Source organism: Lycium barbarum, chromosome 6 (assembly GCF_019175385.1).
Source record: "Lycium barbarum isolate Lr01 chromosome 6, ASM1917538v2, whole genome shotgun sequence".
Classification (NCBI taxonomy): domain Eukaryota; kingdom Viridiplantae; phylum Streptophyta; class Magnoliopsida; order Solanales; family Solanaceae; genus Lycium; species Lycium barbarum.
Genome location: NC_083342.1, coordinates 19,149,229 through 19,171,427, shown reverse-complemented (window position 1 = coordinate 19,171,427; position 22,199 = coordinate 19,149,229). Strand labels below are relative to the sequence as shown.

General features: G+C 33.8%; 1 protein-coding gene and 1 pseudogene across 1 annotated transcript; both read right to left on the bottom strand.

Moving 5' to 3' along the window:
• Window positions 1-4,488: 4,488 nt before the first annotated feature.
• On the bottom strand, window positions 4,489-10,119 carry LOC132643560 (actin). Its single transcript, XM_060360012.1, has 5 exons — window positions 9,983-10,119; window positions 7,948-8,017; window positions 7,128-7,521; window positions 5,463-6,076; window positions 4,489-4,687 (listed from the first exon to the last, which is right to left on the bottom strand). Exons 2-5 carry the CDS (start codon window positions 8,005-8,007, stop codon window positions 4,622-4,624), a joined length of 1,134 nt encoding a protein of 377 aa, XP_060215995.1. The 5' UTR covers window positions 8,008-8,017; window positions 9,983-10,119; the 3' UTR covers window positions 4,489-4,621.
• Window positions 10,120-15,925: 5,806 nt separating this feature from the next.
• LOC132643898 (uncharacterized) lies at window positions 15,926-17,111 on the bottom strand (annotated as a pseudogene).
• Window positions 17,112-22,199: the final 5,088 nt, after the last annotated feature.

The following is a 22,199-nucleotide window of genomic DNA, read 5'->3' as shown; positions in this document are numbered from 1 at the left end:
ATTGGAAAGAATGAGTCATTAACAAACTTGATATATAACGAGTGATGTTATTAAAGTAGAATTTCGTTGTGAATGAGGTTATGAACTTATATTTTCCCTTTTGTTTTGAATTATTTACTTAAGTTGCGTTCAAACTTACTTATGTAATGTTGGAATTTGACATAAGGGTATTATGTTAAACTTTTTCTTTTGGATTTTGAATTTAGGTTATATTTTCAATTTTAAGCACATTGCATGTTGTTTATTTTTCATTTACATTTGATGAATTTTTTGTGTCAAAACATTTGAATAATGTCATGGCATTATATTTATAAATATTTTTTTTTTGTCAAACATCCACTCCATGACGTTCTCACAAAAAAAAAGTCTTCTTTTAAGTTTTATAATTAATTAAAATTAAATATTATTAATTTGAAAAATATATATCAATTATTTTTTACAATATTAGTTACAAATATATGACTATTAATTGATATATTTTCAAGAAACAATGTATTATTAAATAAATAATTTAATATCATTTATAAAGGAAAATATTTTTTAAATATTAATTTTAAATTTTTTATAATTAAATTTTATTTTTAAATTAAACTAACTGTGTAATTACACTTGTGCAACCAAACAACACACTTGTAATCTATATATCATATAAAGCTAGGCAATAGAAAAGGGATGTGGCACCTCTCTATGGCCAAGGATTCTATTTATCTTTTTTCTCATTTTTTGACATTTTTTCCCTCACCTTAAATTAAAAAAAGACACAAAAAAGTTACTCACTTAATTCTATTAATTACACCTTTTAATCCTGTTAAATACACCTTGACCTCTTTCTCTATAGCCATTGTTTAATGATACTCTTCGACTGCACCCCCCCCCCCCCCCCCCAAAAAAAAACACTTTTTCTATTTCATCTTTTCATTTATCTTTTTTTTTTAAAAAAAAAAAAAAAAACACATAATGTAACTCACCTCTTTATTGAGGGGTTATGGCTTTTCAACTCCATAACCCCTAATTATTAACGTGTTATAAATTGCATTTTTCTTGTATCTTTTTGCTCTCAACAAATTGCATCTTCCCCATTTACGTGAGATATGAAACATGTCTTGGGGGGACATGGATTTATTTTGGAGTTTTCTCTCTGCCAAAGCATGAAGCAAGCAAGATGACACGGATTGTAGAATGTAGATGCAGAACAACTCAACAAAGTGGTGGACATTTTCCTCAGCCCAAAGAAAACATTTATCATTTTGCCTGTAGCATTTTTTTTTTAACAGGACTAGATTTAAGTCTATTCGTCCTATATTTTCTGCCTTTTCTTTATGTATTTCTTATTTCATATGTATGTCATGCCTTATGTATTTATTTTTTTCCCCATGTATTTCTATGCATTCTGAAAAAATCCTACATCAACAAGAAAATTTTATATATAGAGGTATGAACTTACTTTTTTTATCTTTTAGACGAAGCTAACATAGAGATGGGATTAGAGTCAAGTTGTGGGTGTTAGAAATTAGAGATTTTAGTTACACCATCTATTGGTGTTTCTTTCTATGTATGAACTTATTTTTTAGACGTAGCCATTAGAGCCAAGTGATGGGTGTTAGAAATTGGAGATTTTAGTTACACCATCTATATATGTTTCTTTCTTTTATTTCCTATTTTTATTCTATATTTAATCTTTTTAGTATTTTAATGGTTTGGTTTAATTTCTTTATTGAATCTATTGTGAGAGGACCTCATCGTTTAAGAAGAGCCCACTATTTCTTTTATTTACTTAGATTTTTGATACTTAGAAAATACAATTTCATATTTCACAGTGAAATGCCTAAAAAAAGGAGCAAAATTCAAGAAATAGAAATAAAGTTGTTGAACTTCTAAAGCTCCAATAATTCAAAGCACAGTGAATTTGTCATCTATTTTGGTTAAACTATGTAACTTCGTTCAAAGGATTTCAAATTTACCAACAAGGTAAATTGATTCATGTCCGGACCCTTAATTTCGCGTGGAGCAGTATTTCACAATGTTACTAAGGAATGAGGATCGCATGGATAAGTACTCTTATTTTTTCCAACTTTTTCTTTTATTTATAGTGTAAAGTTTAAAGTCTACTCCAATTTTTTCAAATTTCTCACTTGGTTGTTCAAGCACTTATGTTTTAAAAAGTTATATTCTTTTCGTCATTTTCCCTTATTATCTTTATTTAAATCATGTTTAAAAAATCCAAAACTCACATCTATTTCCCCCGAAATCCCTCAAAATCTCCTACACTAAGGTTTGTGTTGAGAATGAATCTGAATTGTTTTCATTATTCTTGAAACTATATGTTGTAGTTATTATTTCTTAACGGAGTATGTCACAAATATAAATTGCAATATTCCTATTGAAATCGGGGCATCTGCGGACTAGAAAAAATTAACTAAATATTGACATCAAATGAGATATCCCTAATATTGCTATCTGTTCAAGAAAGAATGTCAACATACTGTTAAAGTTAAAGTCATAACAGGTTCATAATTTATTTACATATTATTTCATAGTTTTATCAGCTTGGTCTATAGAAGGTTGCACAATTTCAATTCCAACGACAGATTATCGTAACTTCTAATGCTCTTTAAACCTTGTGTTTGTGTATGTTGTCGCATGTTTTCGTTTTCATTTAAGAATAGATGGTAGTTTTCCTAGAAATTTTAGTAGAACTTCCTTTGTGAGGTTGTTGTTGTTTCCTTTTTGTTTGAACTGATAACATTTTTTTAGTATTTAATATTTCGTAAAGTCAACAAAGTTTTATACGACCGCGCGAAACGCGGGTAAGTTTACTAGTTACACTGTAATTACGTTATGACAAACAAACAGGTCGTTGTAATTACATTACTATGTAATTACTACCCTAGTAATTTCACCAATTCCAATTACCAGGTGGCTTTCCAAACAGGCCCCAAATGATTTTCTTAACTTATAAATCCACCTAATAATAATTTGTTTTGATTGAAGTTGCAGCTTAATGGTTCAAATTTCACCTTACATGATCGTAAATGCCGGTAAAGTAGAAAACAAGCACAAACTAAAAGCTTATCGACCTCAATTTTTTATTTTTCAAAATATAACCTCTAATTTTCATCAGGTATGTTTTGAAATGGTTGCTTTACTATAACATATTAATTGCGGTATGTTAGCACTTGCTTAATATAATAAAGTAAATATATTTTTTTATTATAATCTTACAAATTTAAAGATCTCAAAATAAACAAGCTAGCTCTTTGATTTGCCTCTCGTTTCATAAAGGTTCGAAATGTCCTATTTTTATGTTAATTATTTAGGTGTAGAATTCCTGTTCCACCATGTCCTTCATCGTCGCAAGTCCACTCCACCTTAAATTTGAAAGGAAAACCAATTTAAAAATTTAAAGAGGAAAAAAAATGTTCATGTTTAGATTAAAAGATATATTTTAAAAGCAAGTCTTATTTTTTGCTGGAAATAAAAATAATCCAACCTAGGTTTTTACAAGAAAAGCTAACATATATTGCTCTAAACACTAATGCTTAAAATAGATTCAAACACGCAATTTTTCTTCATATTTTTATACTTTATTAAATCAGAAAGTCATAATAAATTGAAAAGTGATATTAGAACAAAAAGAAGGATAAACAAAAAGAAAAGTGTCGCATTTTATTAGTACTTTATAATATACTTCGCTTTAGTTTATTATTATAAAGAGCCCACCTAATAAAGAATGAATGAGCTAACACTAACTAATCCACGAACAGCCAAATCAATAACCTATTATTTTGTATTTTATATTTGAGCAAATGAAATACTCTTAACGATATAAAATATGTGACAGCCAGCTAGTGGCTTCTAGGTGACATTTGGAAAAAATTAAATTACTTAGAACTTTATTATTTGTGTTTAATCTTTCTGTCGTATATCATGTGACGAAAGTGGCATATTACAACCATTATTTGTGAAAAACTGTGAATCTATTTTGACTTGTCAAAAAGTAATGTTTCTCAGAGGAGAATAATACAAATGAAGGCAACAAATCTTGGATAATCAAGATCACCAAAGTCTTGAGTGGGGGCCACAAGAAGAAATTATTAAGATTAGAGTTATATATGTGTATAGATTAAAAAGAGATATGCTAGATCTTTTCATGTAGTAGAAAGTCCACATATTGGAGTGAAAAAGTAGAAAGTGGCATAAGCATAAGTACTTTTCTAGTCTAAATTTGAATATGATGGCTGCATTAGTAACAAAAAAACATTTTGGCATTTGGAATTTGGTTTAGATTTTGAAAGATTATTTTGGAATTATTGTGATTGTTACCGTCAACAGGTCTTAACTCTTAACCAACTTATTTTTATTTTTATTACATCTGACGTCTATGCCAGAGAATGTGATTTATTAGTGCCACTGGATTTGATTGACCTGAAATTTAATTCACCTACTGGATGCATCATGTTAATACTTGTGCATATTGTAATATGGACATAATGAAAAACAATTAGATTTACCATATAAGGTCAAAGTTCACAACCAACAAAATCTACATGGAACTGTCAATTGTGGAAAATTTATTTGCCATTGTTACAGAGACATAAGAATATTACATGTCTAAAAAGAATTAGAAGCATTTTCTGTGCACAATGGATGGACCAGATTCATCGTATTCTGCCTTTGCAATCCACATCTGCATTTCAAAAACATAGAGTTATATTAGTAATCTTTATGTTCAAAGCAACCTATAATCAAAAGAAGAATACTAAACAAAGACGAGAAGGAGATGGAGATAAGAAACATTTTTTTTTTACAATCAACGTAATACATACCTAACCGTTCTCTTTTAGATAATCTGATAATGTAAAGATTCTTTCGCTTTCGTTGTATAAGAAATTAAACTCGATAGGAAGCAAATTAGAATGAATTGAAGGGTCAAATGTTACCCAAAAAAAGCAACTCTTTATATCTAGGAATACAAATCAAAATCAGTTCCATATGCACACAAGACTATAAACAGAGAGTATGCGTCCGATGTACCATAACCTGAACCCATCCTTTTCTACGTGCACCATAGATATACACATGAAAAATCACTAAAATGTCAATTATTATATGAAGCAAACTTGAATGATTTGAAGAACTAAATGTTAACCAAAATAAAGCAAATCTCCATGGCTTTATGACTAGGAACACAATTGAAAACCAGTTCCATATGCATACAAGACCATAATACAGTGTATGTAAAGATGAATCATAACCTGAACCCATCATTTTCGACGCGTACCATAAATATACATGTGAAAAAATCAATAAAATGTCGACAAATACATGAAAAAGGATTATATGAAGTAAATTTGAAGGACTAAATGCTAACCAAAATAAAGCAAGTCTCCATATGCAAACAAGACCATAAACACATAGTATGTGAATCACAATTGTTATGTCAAATGTAAAATTTGACTCACCTGTTGGAAGGTACTTAAAGAAGCCAAAATGGAACCTCCAATCCAAACACTATACTTCCTCTCAGGTGGAGCTACCACCTTAATTTTCATGCTGCTTGGAGCCAATGCTGTGATTTCCTTACTCATCCTATCAGCAATCCCAGGAAACATAGTCGAACCGCCACTAAGTACGATGTTACCATATAGATCCTTCCTAATATCCACGTCACACTTCATGATCGAGTTATACGTCGTTTCATGAATACCCGCAGCTTCCATTCCAATCATTGAAGGCTGGAAAAGTACTTCTGGGCATCTGAAACGCTCAGCACCGATCGTGATGACTTGACCATCGGGCAACTCATAGCTCTTCTCAACAGAGGAGCTAGTTTTCGACGTGTCCATCTCTTGTTCATAGTCGAGGGCAATGTAGGAGAGTTTTTCCTTCACGTCCCTCACGATTTCTCGTTCAGCAGTAGTGGTGAATGAGTAACCGCGCTCAGTTAAGATTTTCATTAGGTGATCGGTAAGGTCACGACCGGCTAAATCGAGACGGAGGATAGCATGTGGTAGAGCGTATCCCTCGTAGATTGGGACAGTGTGGCTGACACCATCACCAGAGTCCAGGACAATACCTACACAAAAACATCTGATGTTATAATAGAACCTCAATAATATCTAGTTGTTATGTATGGATAAACCTACTAAAAGAAGAAAAGTTAATCTATATGAAGTATAAACGTAGAATTAGTCAACAGAGGAGGGATGTGTCAACAAGAATGTAAACAGATTTCACCAACAAACAAATGATTATTGAAATTGCAAAAAGGTTGTTTTTCAAGAACAGATTGCTTTTGACAAAAAGAAAAAGAAAAAAAAAGGATTTAGGAACACAAATTTTCAATCTTCAATAAAAAAGATAGAGATTCATTTGAGATTGTACATATAGTTACCACTTTGACAATAATAAATCATCACTTTCAACACCTGAACAATCGATGCGCTAGATACTACCAAATAACATATAACATGAGAAAAGCCCCAACAATACCATATTCCAGGAGCCCAAACTCCTTGCGGGTCAAAGGGTAATTCCCTTTTTTTCACAACACAAGTAGGAAGTTTTGAATTCAATTTGATGTTAAAATTAAAGGATTTACTAGATAATCCACAATTTCTCCACCTATTCCTTCCAGTCGAGCCTCTCGTTCTATGATTACATCTCCAAATTTCATCATGTGATCATGCTAGATACATAAACGGTCATAGGTAATTATATTATGAGATCCTTTCGAATGAGCTAGAGAATCTTATGTGTTCTCTTTCGTTTTCTTCACCGAAGAAATGATTAGAAAATAAAACAAGTACTAAAATAACTAATACCCCCTGTTAAACTGTAGACATTTCAAATACTCCTATAACCATTAACCTACTGCAAAAAATGGAACACAAAATTTCAATCTCCAACATAAAAAAGATGGGGAGCTTACAGGAAATTACCATTTTGAAGACAAAGAATCTTCTTTTTTAAGGCCTAAACTAAAACTATTGATGCATTGGATACTATTAAAGTGTGATCATCTCATCTAAAAGGCTCAAAATAATAGAGAAAACTCACTTTTATATAAGCAATTATGTCTTCAACAGATACTAGTAAAGAACAATAAAACACGAGAAAGTATTCACCTGTTGTACGACCACTGGCATAAAGGGATAGAACGGCTTGAATGGCAACATACATAGCGGGAGTGTTAAATGTCTCGAACATGATTTGAGTCATCTTTTCGCGATTAGCCTTCGGGTTGAGAGGTGCTTCAGTGAGCAGAACAGGATGTTCCTCTGGGGCAACACGAAGTTCGTTGTAAAATGTGTGATGCCATATTTTCTCCATGTCATCCCAGTTGCTCACAATACCATGTTCAATTGGATATTTCAAAGTTAGAATACCACGTTTGGATTGAGCTTCATCACCAACATATGCATCTTTTTGCCCCATGCCAACCATCACACCCGTGTGACGTGGGCGACCAACAATGCTTGGAAATACTGCTCTTGGAGCATCATCTCCAGCAAATCCAGCCTACAAAATTGAGATACACAAGACAAAATCAAATCAAACAACTACCTAAAGAAAAACTGAAATTTAGCTACGAACTTTGTCGCTAATCCATCACTAAATAGCCCGTAGCCAACTGATTTTTTGATAATATGTCGCTAATTCGTCGCTCAATAGGATTAGTGACAAATTTTTTTGTTGAGCGACAAAACTTGTCCATTTTGAAGTAGTGTTTTTTAGCTTTATGACAGCGTAGCATTTGAAAGGAGTTTGGCGCAAAGGTAAATGTTTCCGGCTTGTGATTAGGTAAGTATGCATACAATAAATCTATGTGGTCCGATCTTTTTCCAAAACTCGTGCATATAGTGAAAGTTTAGTGCATTGGGCGGCCCTTTTTCTAAGAGTACAATATTCACAAATGTTTGACAATTTCAAATTTCTTGTACGTACCTTGACCATTCCAGTCCCATTATCACAGACGAGTGGCTGAATATCCTCACCATCTGCCATTTTTTATATACTGCATGCCATGAACAAATTGAAAGCCTCAATGAGAAAGATCCAATGATATCAATCTAATTACTACACCCAATAACAAATAGTACCCAATAATTTCAATCTAGTTGCCACACTTTTACCCTTCCAATCCAATAACAAGAACTCAATAAGTTCAATATGCAGAACATAATTCCCCCATAAGCCATTAACATTAGTAACGCTCAAGGAGCAAATACAAATTAAACGTCATAACCAAGTGAGTTGGAAAAAAAATTGTACTCTACAAAAAGATGGAAGTACTAAAAGAAGAACAAATAATGACACACAAGATACAAAAATTAACAATAAAAGAAGATATAAATGTTGGAAGTGAAAAACCGGTTTGAGGCACGCTATGGTTGGCGCTCTCTTCAGAGTAGATATCCGCCGCTACCCAGGTGCAATAGCCGAATGACATCCTACTCCCAAGATACAACAAACCACACAGGAACTTTTAATGTGCACTCAAATAAAAGCTTCTAAGAACTGTTAATCTCTCTACTGCTTTGTGTAGAAAGGAAGAGGAAGAATGCAGAATTTTATGTTGTGGGAATTTTGTATTGCTGAAATTTTTCTAATGCTGGAATATAAGTGCTGCAAATTTACAGCAAACCTACTATTTATAAGGTCTAGAAAAAACCTAACACACCTTTTCAATGAAAAGATGCAACCCTCGAGAATATAAGGCACCTATTCACACTACGAAATTTGAATCACCTAAGAAAAAACTAACAAATCCAATATAAGCTCCAAGACCAAAGAAGAGAGGAAGCAGATATCTAGGATTTGCAATCAATGGGTCCAGAAAAAGTGTGGTGTATTACATACATACATTTTAGAATTTATTTTCCCCATATACATACATACATATATATATATATATATATATATATAAGCAAATAGATTGAGCCAAATGCAAAAGATCAGAATTGACTATAATGAATGCAAAGAGAACCATAGACACACTTAGGTCGTTTGATTCAAGATAAGGTTATCCCAACATTATAATCCTGAAATTACGACTAGGATAGATAATCTCATCCTTTATATGGGATAGATAATTCCATAGTTTTGTTATAATTTTTTTCCTGATTTAACTAATATTCATAATCAAATACTGGACAAATTTAGTATCAAATTTTATAGCGGGATAACTTCCAATTCCTGTAACTAAACGACCCCTTAGTGTAGAGGCAATAGACATGTATTACATCCGGAGAGAATATCATCCACATCTTGAGAGACGCAAGTAAACGTGTAGACGAATTGGCAATGAAGGCCATAAATATGACGTGGACTTGGTAATATGAGAAGAGGTGATCAAGGATATGGAGTTTTTGCTCCAAATAGATTTCAGTAATTTAGCTTATGAACATATGTAATATTTCTAGGGAAAAGGGCCAAAAATACCCCTCTGCTTTGGAAAAAGGGCTAAAAATATCCTCCGAACTTATTTTGGGTCAAAAATACCTCTCTACTTTGGAAAAAGAGCTAAAAATATCCTCTGAACTTATTTTGGGTCAAAAATACCCCCAATATGTAGGTTTGAAGTTTGAGGGAATTGGGGGAATAAGGGGATCTTATGGGTTATTATTTAGTTGTGTCAGGTTTAAATGATGAAGCGGGTTTAAAAAAAAAAAATTGGGTTATTTTGGGGGATAATTTCCGTCAAGACAGGGGTAGATTTGAAAACTTTAAGAATGAGAGGGGTATTTTTGACCCAAAATAAGTTCGGAGGATATTTTTAGCCCTTTTTCCAAAGTAGAAGGGTATTTTTGACCCTTTTCCCTAGAAATATTACATATGTTCATAAGCTAAATTACTGAAATCTATTTGGAGCTAAATTAATATTTTTTAATGTAACAAAAAAAAAAATACATCTGCTCAAGATTCATACACATATACATAGATTTTAAATTCTAAATCTGTCTCCAATAAGAGAAAATACCTTTGGATTAAAAAAAAAAAAAAAGGAGCTTTTGGGAGAGGAGTAAGCTGATGGTGCCCACGGTTGGCTGTGACTATACAAAATTAAAAAAACAAAGCAAAATTGAAATGAAACCCAACGCCTCAAAAACAACCATATGGTATTCTTTTTAAATGCTAAAAAATACCCGCATTTCTTGTTGTCTGTTAGTTTTCGTTGGTATTGGTCTATGCCTTTGCCTATGATTGCCACGTGTCACTTATTCATCTGAGGTCCTTAGTAAGTGGCCATTTAAACGGCATGGCCAATTAGAAACATTCATCTCTTTGATTTCTCCTGATTTAAATATTCAAAATAATGTTAAATTGACTCGTTATATTTATTCAATTAAAGTAAAGTTGAGAAAATGAATTTTAAACAACTATTCTCTAGAGAATGTATAAGCCACATTTTTTAACTTTTGTTTCTGTAGATAACAGAATAGAAAGGTACCGTTGAAAAAGAGTAAACTGTTCTTTTTGTTTTGTTTTTTGCAAGTTGTGGACATGACCTTATGATTTGCAACATTTACTAGGAGGTAGAAGTCTTGATAAATCAGTCAAGAATTGATTAGGAGATTGATAATTTGTTTGATAGGAAAAAGGTAGATATACAACAACAACAACATAACCAGTATAATTCCAAAAATGGTATCTACGGAGGGTAACGTGTACACAGACCTTACCCCTATTTTTTGATGGTAGGAAGGCTATTTCCGATAGACCGTTGGCCAGAGATGAAAAGGAAGAAGTAAGAAAAAGGTAGATATGTAAAGTGAAAAATAATCTTGATGCTCTTACGTCTTCTCTGTTATCTGCATCACAACACAATATTTCTGATCGACTTTGTTTTTTTTTATTTTATTTTTTTATTATTACATAGGGGTAGGGAAAGGGAAAATGAGGAAGAGAATTACAATGTGTGGATTCGGACCCTCACCAACAAGGTGAAAGTTCAGGTAGCCAACCATCTAAGCTACTAGATCCCCACTTCTACTCGACTTTGTAATACTGAAAATAATGAATTTTGTACAATAGAAGGGTTAGAAAAACCATCTGCTTGATTTTTAGCTACAACTATGAGTGAACAAGAAAAGTATATTTATGTTTTTTAGTGAATGTGAAATTTGTATTTCTTAGGCTTATGTTGTAACTATATTTGAAAGTTATGTCAAGACTTGAAGGTTCATTCACCGTTTAGTTAGATGGTGCATTTTGGTGTGTGAAACAAAGACATAGCAATTAGCAAATGAATATAATGTAAAATGTTGTCCTTATAATAAAAGTTGTAGAACATTGTAAAAACAGAGCGGTCAAGCTAAGCTTTAGCTATTAGGCAGTACTTGTAGACAATTCTACGAGACACAACCAACGAATATAAGGTACAGTGTTGCCCTTACGCCAAACATTATGATTTTTTTAAAGAAAAAGTAGTGGGATCAAGCCCTCAAACTAAGTTTTGATTATGGAGCAATACTTGTAAACAATCCCACAAGATATAGATAATAAATATAAAGTAAAAAACAAAAGTTGCGGACGTTGACAAAGATAAGGGATTAAACTAAGCTTTGTCTGTAGGAAAATATTTATAGACAATTCTACAAGACAAAGCAAGTAAATAAAACTAAATGTTGTCCTTACCGCAGAAGTTGTGGAACATTGAAAAATCAAGATCAACCATCAAGCTAATTTTTGCCTATAGGGCAATGCTAGTAGACATTTTTACGAGACATAGCAAGTGAATATAAGGTAAAGTTTTGTGCTTACGACAAACGTTGTGGAACACTAAAAAAAAGCATAGATCAAGCTAAGTTTTGCCTATAGAGCAATATTTATAAACAATTTTACATGGCGTAACAAGTGATCCACTACAAGAAAGTTGACATACAACGACATTTTATAAATGTCGCATATAGCTACATAAATGTCGCAAAATCACTTACCGACATTTATTTTACATTTAGCTTAAATGTCGGAAATTTAGGTGTAGGGAATTTTTCAACGTTGATGTAAATGTCGGAAAGAATTTAAGACATTTATTTTGTGACATTTAGGCAAATGTTGGTAAGAAATTTCCGACATTTATTTTCCGACATTTTGGTAAATGTCGGAAAGAATTTACGACGTTTATTTTGCGACATTTAGGCAAATGTCGGTAGGAATTTTTACGGCATTTATTTTCCGGCATTTACCTAAATGTCGGAAAGAATTTATGACATTTACCTAAATGTCGGAAAGAATTTATGACATTTATTTTTCGACATTTAAGTAAATCTTGGTAAGGAATTTACGATATTTATTTTCAAAATTTAGTTAAATGTCGGTAAAGGATTTACGACATTTATGCAGCACCACTTAAAATGTCTGACATTTAGATTAATGTTGGTAAAAATGTCATTACGACATTTACTTGTTGTATTCATAAAATGTCACATTAAAATTTCTGACATTTTGATTAATGTCAGCAGATAATAATGTCAAATGTCCTAAAAATCTATCTATATAGTTTTTATTATGACACAAATACTTATATTCACTTTATACATTCATATAAATGTCAACATTTTGTAACAAACATGAAAGATATGTAAAGCAAATGTGTTTTATTATTATAACCAAAGAACAAAGTAGCAATATAACAAATGTTCTGTAAAACTAAACGATGTCAAATCAAATGATATGTTCTATTTCAAGTAAAACGGAAATCTAACTAATTACGATAATTTCAACATGAAATCTGCTTAAGTCCCAATTCGAATTAATTTCCTTAGTTTCTTGAATAAAATCTGCAACAAAGCTTATGAAACCATCAATCCACAAGTCGAGCATTTCGTTGTCATTAATTGACCTCAGTTCCTTCAAAAATTCTGCACAAGATTCACATAAGAAATAGAATTATAACAATACAATAAAAGGAATCGTTGGCTCCTTAACTAGAACAAATTCGGATATCAAAAATAACAAATTGAGTTTGTCTAAAATAAACAGATTGAAGAATTGATGCAAAAGCATCAACTATAAATGAAAAGGGGAAAAAGGCGTCTTGTAATTTTTCAAACTTACCCATTTCTTTTTATTTGTGCCAACTGCACTAGTTCAAGTCTTCTTGATTAACACCTAAGAAGAAATATTAAATTGGTTACTTTAATAGTTTACGAAATTCAAAACTTAACTGATGAGGAATTAAATTCAAATTAACTCTTGAAATTATCTCTAACAGTCTAATATATCAACATGTCAACACTTACATTCTAACACACCTCTTCATATTCAAAATGAGTGTACCAATTTAAGTTTGCTTATTTTGAAAATACGGAGAAGTAAATAGATACTAGAGTAGTCTATTAACATCCTATTATTCTGTTAAGCACCATCGTAAAATAACACCAAACAAAGACCCAAACTAAGCTGCATGATTGATAATCAACAAACTCTTCCTCTTTTTCCTTCCTAATCTCTTTGACCTGTTGTCTTTCTAGGGTCCTTTTCTTCATTCATTTCACCAGAATAGCAGCTCTTTTGTGCATCAATGCCTCAAAAGTGCTACCTTTAACATTTCTAAGTACATAATTGCTATATCATACTATTAATGAATGAAAAGAACTTTCTAGTATTTGATATTCTGAAATTTACAAGAACGTTAACCTATAATATTATATACAAAAACAATATTATCTTTCCTCCTTACCAGGAGCATTGACAGAACTAAAATAGGTAATAAACTCAATTCTTCCACATACTACATAAGCATATCAAAATATGCACCATGACATTTTTCCCTGCTCATGAATCACCTTTTAATAGATGCTCAGTGCTTCTCCAAATGAACCACTACTTTCGCACTGTTTTACACTTCCTATAAAGCTTTCAGGCTATCCTAGTTAAATCAAGATCAGCAACTACTTCTGATAAACCAGACATAAGTATACTCTACATCTCACAATACCATACATAAGTATACTCTACAGCTCACAATATGAGAAGTAGCATTACATAATAGTATTTCATGAGTCAGGATTTCTTTTTAATATTTAGTGAGGCATCCAAGGCTTATGCAAATCAGTTGACAAAATCACATGATGAGTTTCTACTAGGGGTGGGCGGTCGGTTCTTCAGTTTTTCAAAAGTGTGTACCGGTTCGATTTTTTAAAAGTTCGGTTCAGTCTTTTAAATTCGGTTCTTCGGTATTTATTTGGATGGAGCAACTAAAATACAAAATTACAAATAAAATATAATAGCAATTGTAAATTACAGAAATCCACACACAAATAGCAAATCAAGATTAGCAGAATTTAATTTATCCTCTACCTTCCCATATTGCATCCATCAACGTAACTTTTAAGCATACTACCTTTACGGTTTCACCATATGCAGACCTTTAAATTGAAAATTAAGAGGCAACATACTAAACTGCAACATACTAAACTTGTTAAGTTGTTACAACATCTTGACATAAAAAAAATCAAATAAAAGTTCTCATCAGAACAACTAGTACACTAGCAGCTAGAAAGCAACCAGTGGAATAGAACTGGGAAAGAGTGAACACTGATAACCAAATAGGAAAGAAGCTGCTATAACCATCCTGTAAGCTGCTATAACCATAGGAAAGAGAACTAGTGTAAAGGGAATTTGGGAGTGCGCTTGGGTTACAGTGGATCTATAAAAGGACTTTAGGAATGAATTGGATTAGGCCGAGACAGAGAGTGTAGCTGATAAGTGCCTAGTTTTGTACTTTATGTTGTAAAATTTCAGTCCTTAGGTGTACCTAAAAATCGGTACCCTAAAATCGAAAACCGAACGAACACAGTAATTTTAGAAAAAACAGAATCGAAACTGAACTGAAGAATCAAATAAATCGAAAAAATCGAAACTGAAGAACCGAATTAGTTTGGTTCAGTCCGGTTTTCGATTTTTCGGTACTTATGCCCACCCCTAGTTTCTACAAAGTTATTTGGACAGTGGGAACTATTACAAGATTTACAGGTGACTGTTATGTTGATTCACTTATAGGGCTCTTCTAGTGTAATTTTTAAGTTAGTACTAGTAAGTATTGCATCCATTACTAATATAAATTTATGTCATTAACCAATTAACCATATTGAGTAAGGTTGCTAGTTCAACAAGGTAATAGATATTTTAGAGACTTTCTACTATTACTACACTACCTTCTGGTAGCTTAGCCCCCACCCCCCCTCCCCCCCCCCCCCCCCCCAAAAAAAAAAAACAAAAGAAGGGGAAAGTTGAAAATAACTTTTGACTGTAGCCATTAACTGAAATAACCAAATTATTTCTCCGCCGCCCAGTTATAATTACCTCACATCTAGATAAACTCATCTAAAGAAAATCTGAGCTAGAATCCTATCAACAAAAACAAATCCATCCCTACTATACTACAGACAAAAGTTCTACTCACAAACAATTATAAACCATGTATATAACTACAGGAAATAAGTCCATTTTGGTAAAGCAACACTGTTCTTCCTAGCTGCAGGAGTTATGACACCAAGGGCTAGCACAAATGGCTTGAATACGAACCATTTCCTTAATTTTTAATGACATTAACACCAATGGTCAGAAATTAAAAAAAAAAAGTTATGCTTTCAGGTCTATTTTGTTCTTGTTACACCAGCACCCCATGCACAAATATCATATTCCAAGCACCAAGACAAAGGTTTCACAAAAAGCAATAAGAAATGGGTGGATAATAAAACACACAACCATCCAGAGTTATTACAAAAGACAACACTAAATACAAGAAAATAAAAGCAAGAAAAAGAATCAATTGGTCCCACGATCATATGAATGTAATGGTCTAAGCAATGTGAAATAAAATTTAAAACTTTGGTGAAACTTTCTCTAATCTTTTTTGCATGAACATCTGAAACGGGTGATAACGATTGTTGGCGATCTTCAATTGAGTTATCATGAACCAATCGCAAAAGAGGAAGATTATTATAATTAAAAACAATTAAACAACATTACTATCTAAAAATGAATTAGTTTTTGTGAACCAACACAAAATTATTTACCTGCTCATTACTAAATGATTTTCTATTTGCGTCAGAAGTGAAATCCAAAGACTCTACATATGCTTGTATCCCTTCCTGTACTTTATCAGCTATATTTGCTTCCATATTCATTTTCGCTTCCGATCATTTTTTCTCCATCGCTTCCATATTCTCTTTTGCAATCGACAACTTTTTATCCCTCGCTTCTATTTCTTCTTTTGCTTCAGAAAACTTTTCCTCCATCTCAATTCTCATAGCTGAGGCAGATTTTTGAACTTCCAACTCAACCTTTGTATCAAAATCCCTTTGCTCAGCCTGAGATCGTTTATATATTGGGCCATAAACTAAACTTGGAGCTGCTCCATTCCCTAGAGTTCGGACAATTCCATGAGTGTCTGGTCCCATTACTTGTGAATACACATCATTGGGAGGACTTCCAGGGACATTTAACTCAGGATATAACTTAGCAAGATCATCCATTTTTTTCTTTTTGAAAGAAAAGTAAAGTGAGGGAAAGTTAAAAAATTGTAACGGAATGAAAGTACCTAAATAATACTAACAAATAAGAATTTACCATAACTTCACTGGCTATCATTAGTAAGACCATAAAGATATCAAAAAATTCTCTCTCTAACCTTTGAAAACTAGGGTTAGGTGACGGCGACGAAACACCACTGTTTCACATCCCGTCACCACCTCCATTAACACCACTGTCCATACACCTCATCACCATCTTCTTTTCCACACCAAAAACCAGTGACCAAAATACCACCCTACCCCTATTTTTCCGTCCAAACACCAACCTCCCAATGAACCGCCACTAAAACACCTAAAACAGTCACGAAAATCATCAACAATAAACCCCTTTCTGATGAGTTCCAATGAAGTTTTTTGAGTTGGGTTTTCAGTTTCTTTTTCTCTCAACGGATACAAGATAAGCAAGTACTGTCCACGCGCCGTCCCTATGGACCCGCCGGACGCAACCGGAAAGGCGCGTCTGGACGTCGAAGCTGCCCCTCATCAAGGGGCGAGCCCATCTACTGAAACAATTTCACCAAAAATCTCATATGCGGCTACAATCAGTTCACCCCACTCGACAGCCATGGATGCTCAACAACTCAAGGAATCAGTCATAGCTATGCATACTACTCACAATGGTGCTCCAGCTGTGATGTTTACGGCTTCTGAATATTACGGAATCATGGCCAATGAGTGTCGATTAACCATGGTGGGCAGGTTCCTTAAACCTAGGCCCCAAATTGATAAACTTCGCTCAAAATTCAAGGAATTAATCAAAACTAAGGGGACAACTACGATTGGGGTTTATGATAACTTCAATGTTTTTCTTGATTTCACTAACGAGGAGGACTTAAATGTCGTTTGGTACAGAAGGGTGATTGAAATCGAGGGACAACAAATGTGGCTACAAAAATGGTCACCGAATTTCAAACCCGAGGAAGATTTGCCTATTGCTCCAGTATGGGTTCTTCTCCCTAAACTCCCCTTCCACTTACACACTTGGCATTACCTTAAACAAATTGTTAGCTCTGTTGGTACTCCGCTGGAAATGGATATGGCTACTAAAGGTAGAACTAGGCCAAGCATGGCGAAAGTGAGAGTAGAAATAGACCTTCTCAAGCCTCAACCTGAGGCTGTTTACATTGGTTTGGTTCATGAAAACGCTCCACAATCTGGTTATATGCAAAAATTGGAATATGAAGGGATCCCTAAGTATTGCAGACATTGTCGAAAATTAGGGCATATGATGGCTGATTGCAGAGTATTAGAAAAGAAAAAGGCTGCTGAAAAACAAAAAGTTGATATGCAAACTATGGATACTGAAAATGGGGTCAATATTACTAATGACAAAGGTGATGAACTTGCTAAGGCCATGGAGGAAATAACTAGTAGCAGCAATAGTGCTGGGAATGTTGAACTCAAGAAGAATCAAGTGAATGTGGATATTATGAAGAACACAGTGAATGGTGTAGATAAGAAAGATCATCCAGGCAATGAGTTCCAAACTAATCGAGTGGCTGAAACTAATATTAAGGATAGGACCAACACCAACAAGAAAAAATCCAACAAAAAAAAAAAGCTTCCCAAAAAGAAATCCAAAGTGTTTCTCAAGCCCAACATTGTTCAACAGGTTGGTAAATACAGGAACAGGAAAATCTTTACTAAACCTGTCCTGAAGAAAAAAAATCATGAGGATACTACAACTGATCCTATAAATCAAAATAATGACAAGGATGATGCTACTTCCAGTATTCCCGTTAATCCAAATGATGACAAAATGAAGGAACCAAATGAAGGTAGTAAAGAAGAAGTGGATCAAAATGGCTTAGATCAACAGGACGATAAGCAGGACGATGATACAATCAATATCAGCAATGGTAATACATGTAGCTCTTCTAATGATAAACATCAGGTACCTTCTAACAAAAAGGATAGTATCAACCAGAGTGTGGATTCACAAACACACGTGGATAATACTATGGAGAAGCCTAATAGCCTTCCCTCTGTGATCAAGAATATGCCAGGATTGGATTATATCGAGGTTACATCCCCAAATAGAGTAGTCGTGGTTATACCTGAAGAGCAACTACAACAACAGCAAAATATGGAAGATACTATTGATTTCTCTCTTGTTAACAACAAAAAAAGCCGGAACAAGAAGGGAGGTAAGAAAAAGAAAGAAAACAACACCAATGCTGTTAAAGCAAAGGAAACAAAGAAGAACTCTGTCTAATTTCCATGATTAATACAATCTTTTGGAACATTAGAGGAGTAAGGACCAAAAAAGCCAATCACAGGCTTAAGAATCTTATCAAAATTCATAAAGTTGATTTTGTTGCTATTCTAGAACCATTCTTGAATATGAACAAAATTGAGAAATATATGAAATACTTTGGTTTTCAACATAATCTCTCCAATTTGGATGGCCAAATTTGGCTTTTTTGGGCTGGAAATTACAACACCTCTGTTATTGACAACACTGATCAACAGATCACTATCAAGATGCACAGCTCCAACACTGGCAAGGATATCTTCTTTACTGCAGTATATGCTAAATGCACTGCATTGGAAAGGAAAGATCTTTGGGAGGATTTGGAAAGAGTTCACCATCTTATTCAGGGGCCATGGTGTATTAGTGGAGACTTTAATGTCATCCTAGATCCTGATGAGAAACTTGGAGGAAGACCTCATAGAATGTATAAGAGTTTAGATTTTAGTAGTTGCATGGATGCTTGTGAGGTCTCAGACTTGGGCTTCATTGGTCCCAAATTCACTTGGTGCAATAATAGGACACCAAGGAAGAGAATTTGGAAGAGACTTGACAGAGTTTTCATCAACGACGAGTGGGCTACCTTATTTCAAACTAATACTGTCAGACACCTTTCTAGAGCCGGGTCCGATCATAAACCTCTCTTACTTAAGTGTCATGACAGTTCCCAGAGAGGTGTCAAATACTTTAAATTCTTGGATTTTTGGGTTGATCAACCTTCTTTCATGCAACTGGTGAAGAATAACTGGAACACTAACATCACAGGAAATGCTCAATGGATCCTACAGCAGAAACTTAAGCTCCTCAGCAAGAAACTCAGCCACTGGTCTAAGAATGTGGTGGGTAATGTTTATGATCATGTGAATGAATGGGAGATCAAAATGCACGACTTGGAAGAAGTTGATCTACTAAATAGCAGTGACATGAGCAGGGAAGATCTTAATAAAGGGCAAGCAGAATACATTAGATGGATGAACCTTCAAGATAATATGTTGAAACAAAAAGCGCAAACAAGATGGTTTGAAGAGGGAGATTCCAACACTAAGTACTTCCATAGTGTCATCAGACAAAGAAGAAACAGAATTCAACTCCACAGAATAAAAAATCACAGAAACAGATGGGTCCAAGGAAATGACAAGATTGCAAAAGCTGCAATCCATCACTTTGGAAAACTCTTTAACACTCCTCATGATTTTAATGATTTTAACATTTTAGATTATATTAACCCTTGTATTACAGATGATGACAACAACAAACTTATTGCAATCCCTAATGTTGATGAGGTTAAGGATGCAGTTTTCAGCATGAGTGCTTCCAGTGCAGCAGGGCCCGATGGCTACTCAGGTATGTTCTTTCACAAATGTTGGGATATTATCCAAGATGATATCAAGAACTATGTTCAGGAATTCTTTAGAGGGAAGAAACTCACTAAATTTTATTCTCACTCTTGCCTGATTCTTATCCCTAAAACGGATTCTCCCTCTAAACCTATTAGCTTGAGTAATTTCACCTGTAAAATCATTTCCAAAATTCTTTCTAATAGGCTTAACCCTCTATTGGAAAGATTAATTTCTGAAAATCAAAGTGGCTTTATTAAAGGTAGATTAATTACTGAAAATGTTCTTCTTGCTCAAGAAATTGTTCAAAGCATTAAGCAATACAACAAAGGTGGGAATTTGATTATGAAACTTGACATGGCCAAGGCATATGATAAAATGTCTTGGAAATTTTTAATGTGTGTTATGAAAAAGTTTGGATTTTCTGGTATCTGGCTTGACATGATTTGGAGAATTATTGCCAATGTCTGGTATTCTATTCTCGTTAATGGCACCAGAGTTGGGTTTTTTAGTTCCTCTCATGGCCTAAAACAAGGTGATCCCCTTTCCCCATCTTTATTCATTATTGGATCTGAATTGTTGTCTAGAATGCTAAACTATCTCAACTTCAATGAAAACTTCACCCCTTTCAGCATGAATCACAATGGTCCTATCATTAACCATCTAGCTTATGCTGATGACATAGTGATATTCAGTGGGGGCAACAATAAGTCCATCAAGCTCATTAAGTATCAGATTAGGAGATATGAAAAAGCTTCTGGGCAGAAAGTGAATAATGATAAGAGTTTTTTCATTACTGCTCCTAATACTGCCCCCTATAGAATCAATAGAATGAGAAGGATGACTGGCTTCATGGATAAAAGTTTTCCTTTCACTTACTTGGGTTGTCCAATATATAGTGGCAGGAAAAATATTAGTTACTTTGATGGCATGTCCTTCAATCCATACCTATTTACACTTTGTCTGCTCTCAATCCTCCCAAGGGCATCATTGATCTCATGGAGAAACATTTTGCTAATTTCCTTTGGGGAACTAGTGATGGCAAGAAAAAATACCACTGGAGTAAGTGGGAAAATCTTTGTATTCCAAAAGATGAAGGTGGCATTGGTTTGAGAAGCATGAATGACATTAGTAATTTCTTGATCCTTAAGAGATGGTGGAGGTTCAGGACTCAACCATCTTTGTGGGCAAAATTTTTAACCAAGAAGTACTGCAAAAGGTCACATCCTGTGGGCAAAGTTCCCATATCTGCTGACTCTCATACTTGGAAAATTTTGATGAAAATCAAAGCACAAGCAGAACCTCATATCATCTGGAAAGTTCAAGCAGGAAACTCCAGCTTCTGGTGGGACAACTGGACAGGTATAGGGGCCTTGGCCAAGCTATGCCAAGGCCCAGGTAAGTCTCCTAAAATTCTTATCAATTCCTTTATTGATGATAATTCTTGGAATATTGACAAATTAAACACTTTTATACCCAATCACATTGTGAATTGGATTTCCAATATTGTAATTGGTAATAACAGTGAACCGGATTACCCCATATGGAATCACTCTGACAATGGGATTTTCACAAATGATTCTGCCTGGCAAATTGTTAGAAATCATAGGCCAAAAAATAATTTCCTTAACAATCTTTGGCATAACAGAGTTCCTTTTAAAATTTCCTTTTTGGCATGGAGGATATTTAAAAGGAGGTTGCCTTTTAATGATATTATTATCAGATTTAATATTAACTCACAAACTGATTGTTTTTGTTGCAGGATTACGCAAAATGATACTATGCATCATGTTTTTGGAGAAGGAGATGCAGCAAGATACATGTGGAATAATATGGGAAACCCCCTTGGAATACAACATGCAAATCAGCCCATTGTCAACATCTTCAACAATTGGTGGAGTAGAAAATCTGAAAATAATGTTCACAAGATTCTACTAAAGATCACTCCTAACTTCATTTGCTGGGAATTATGGAAGCAGTGGTGTGCTTGCAAACATGGTGGCCAAAGACACTTCCTTTATAGCAGGATGTTTTATCAAGCTTTTGGTCATATCAAAGTTGTTTTGA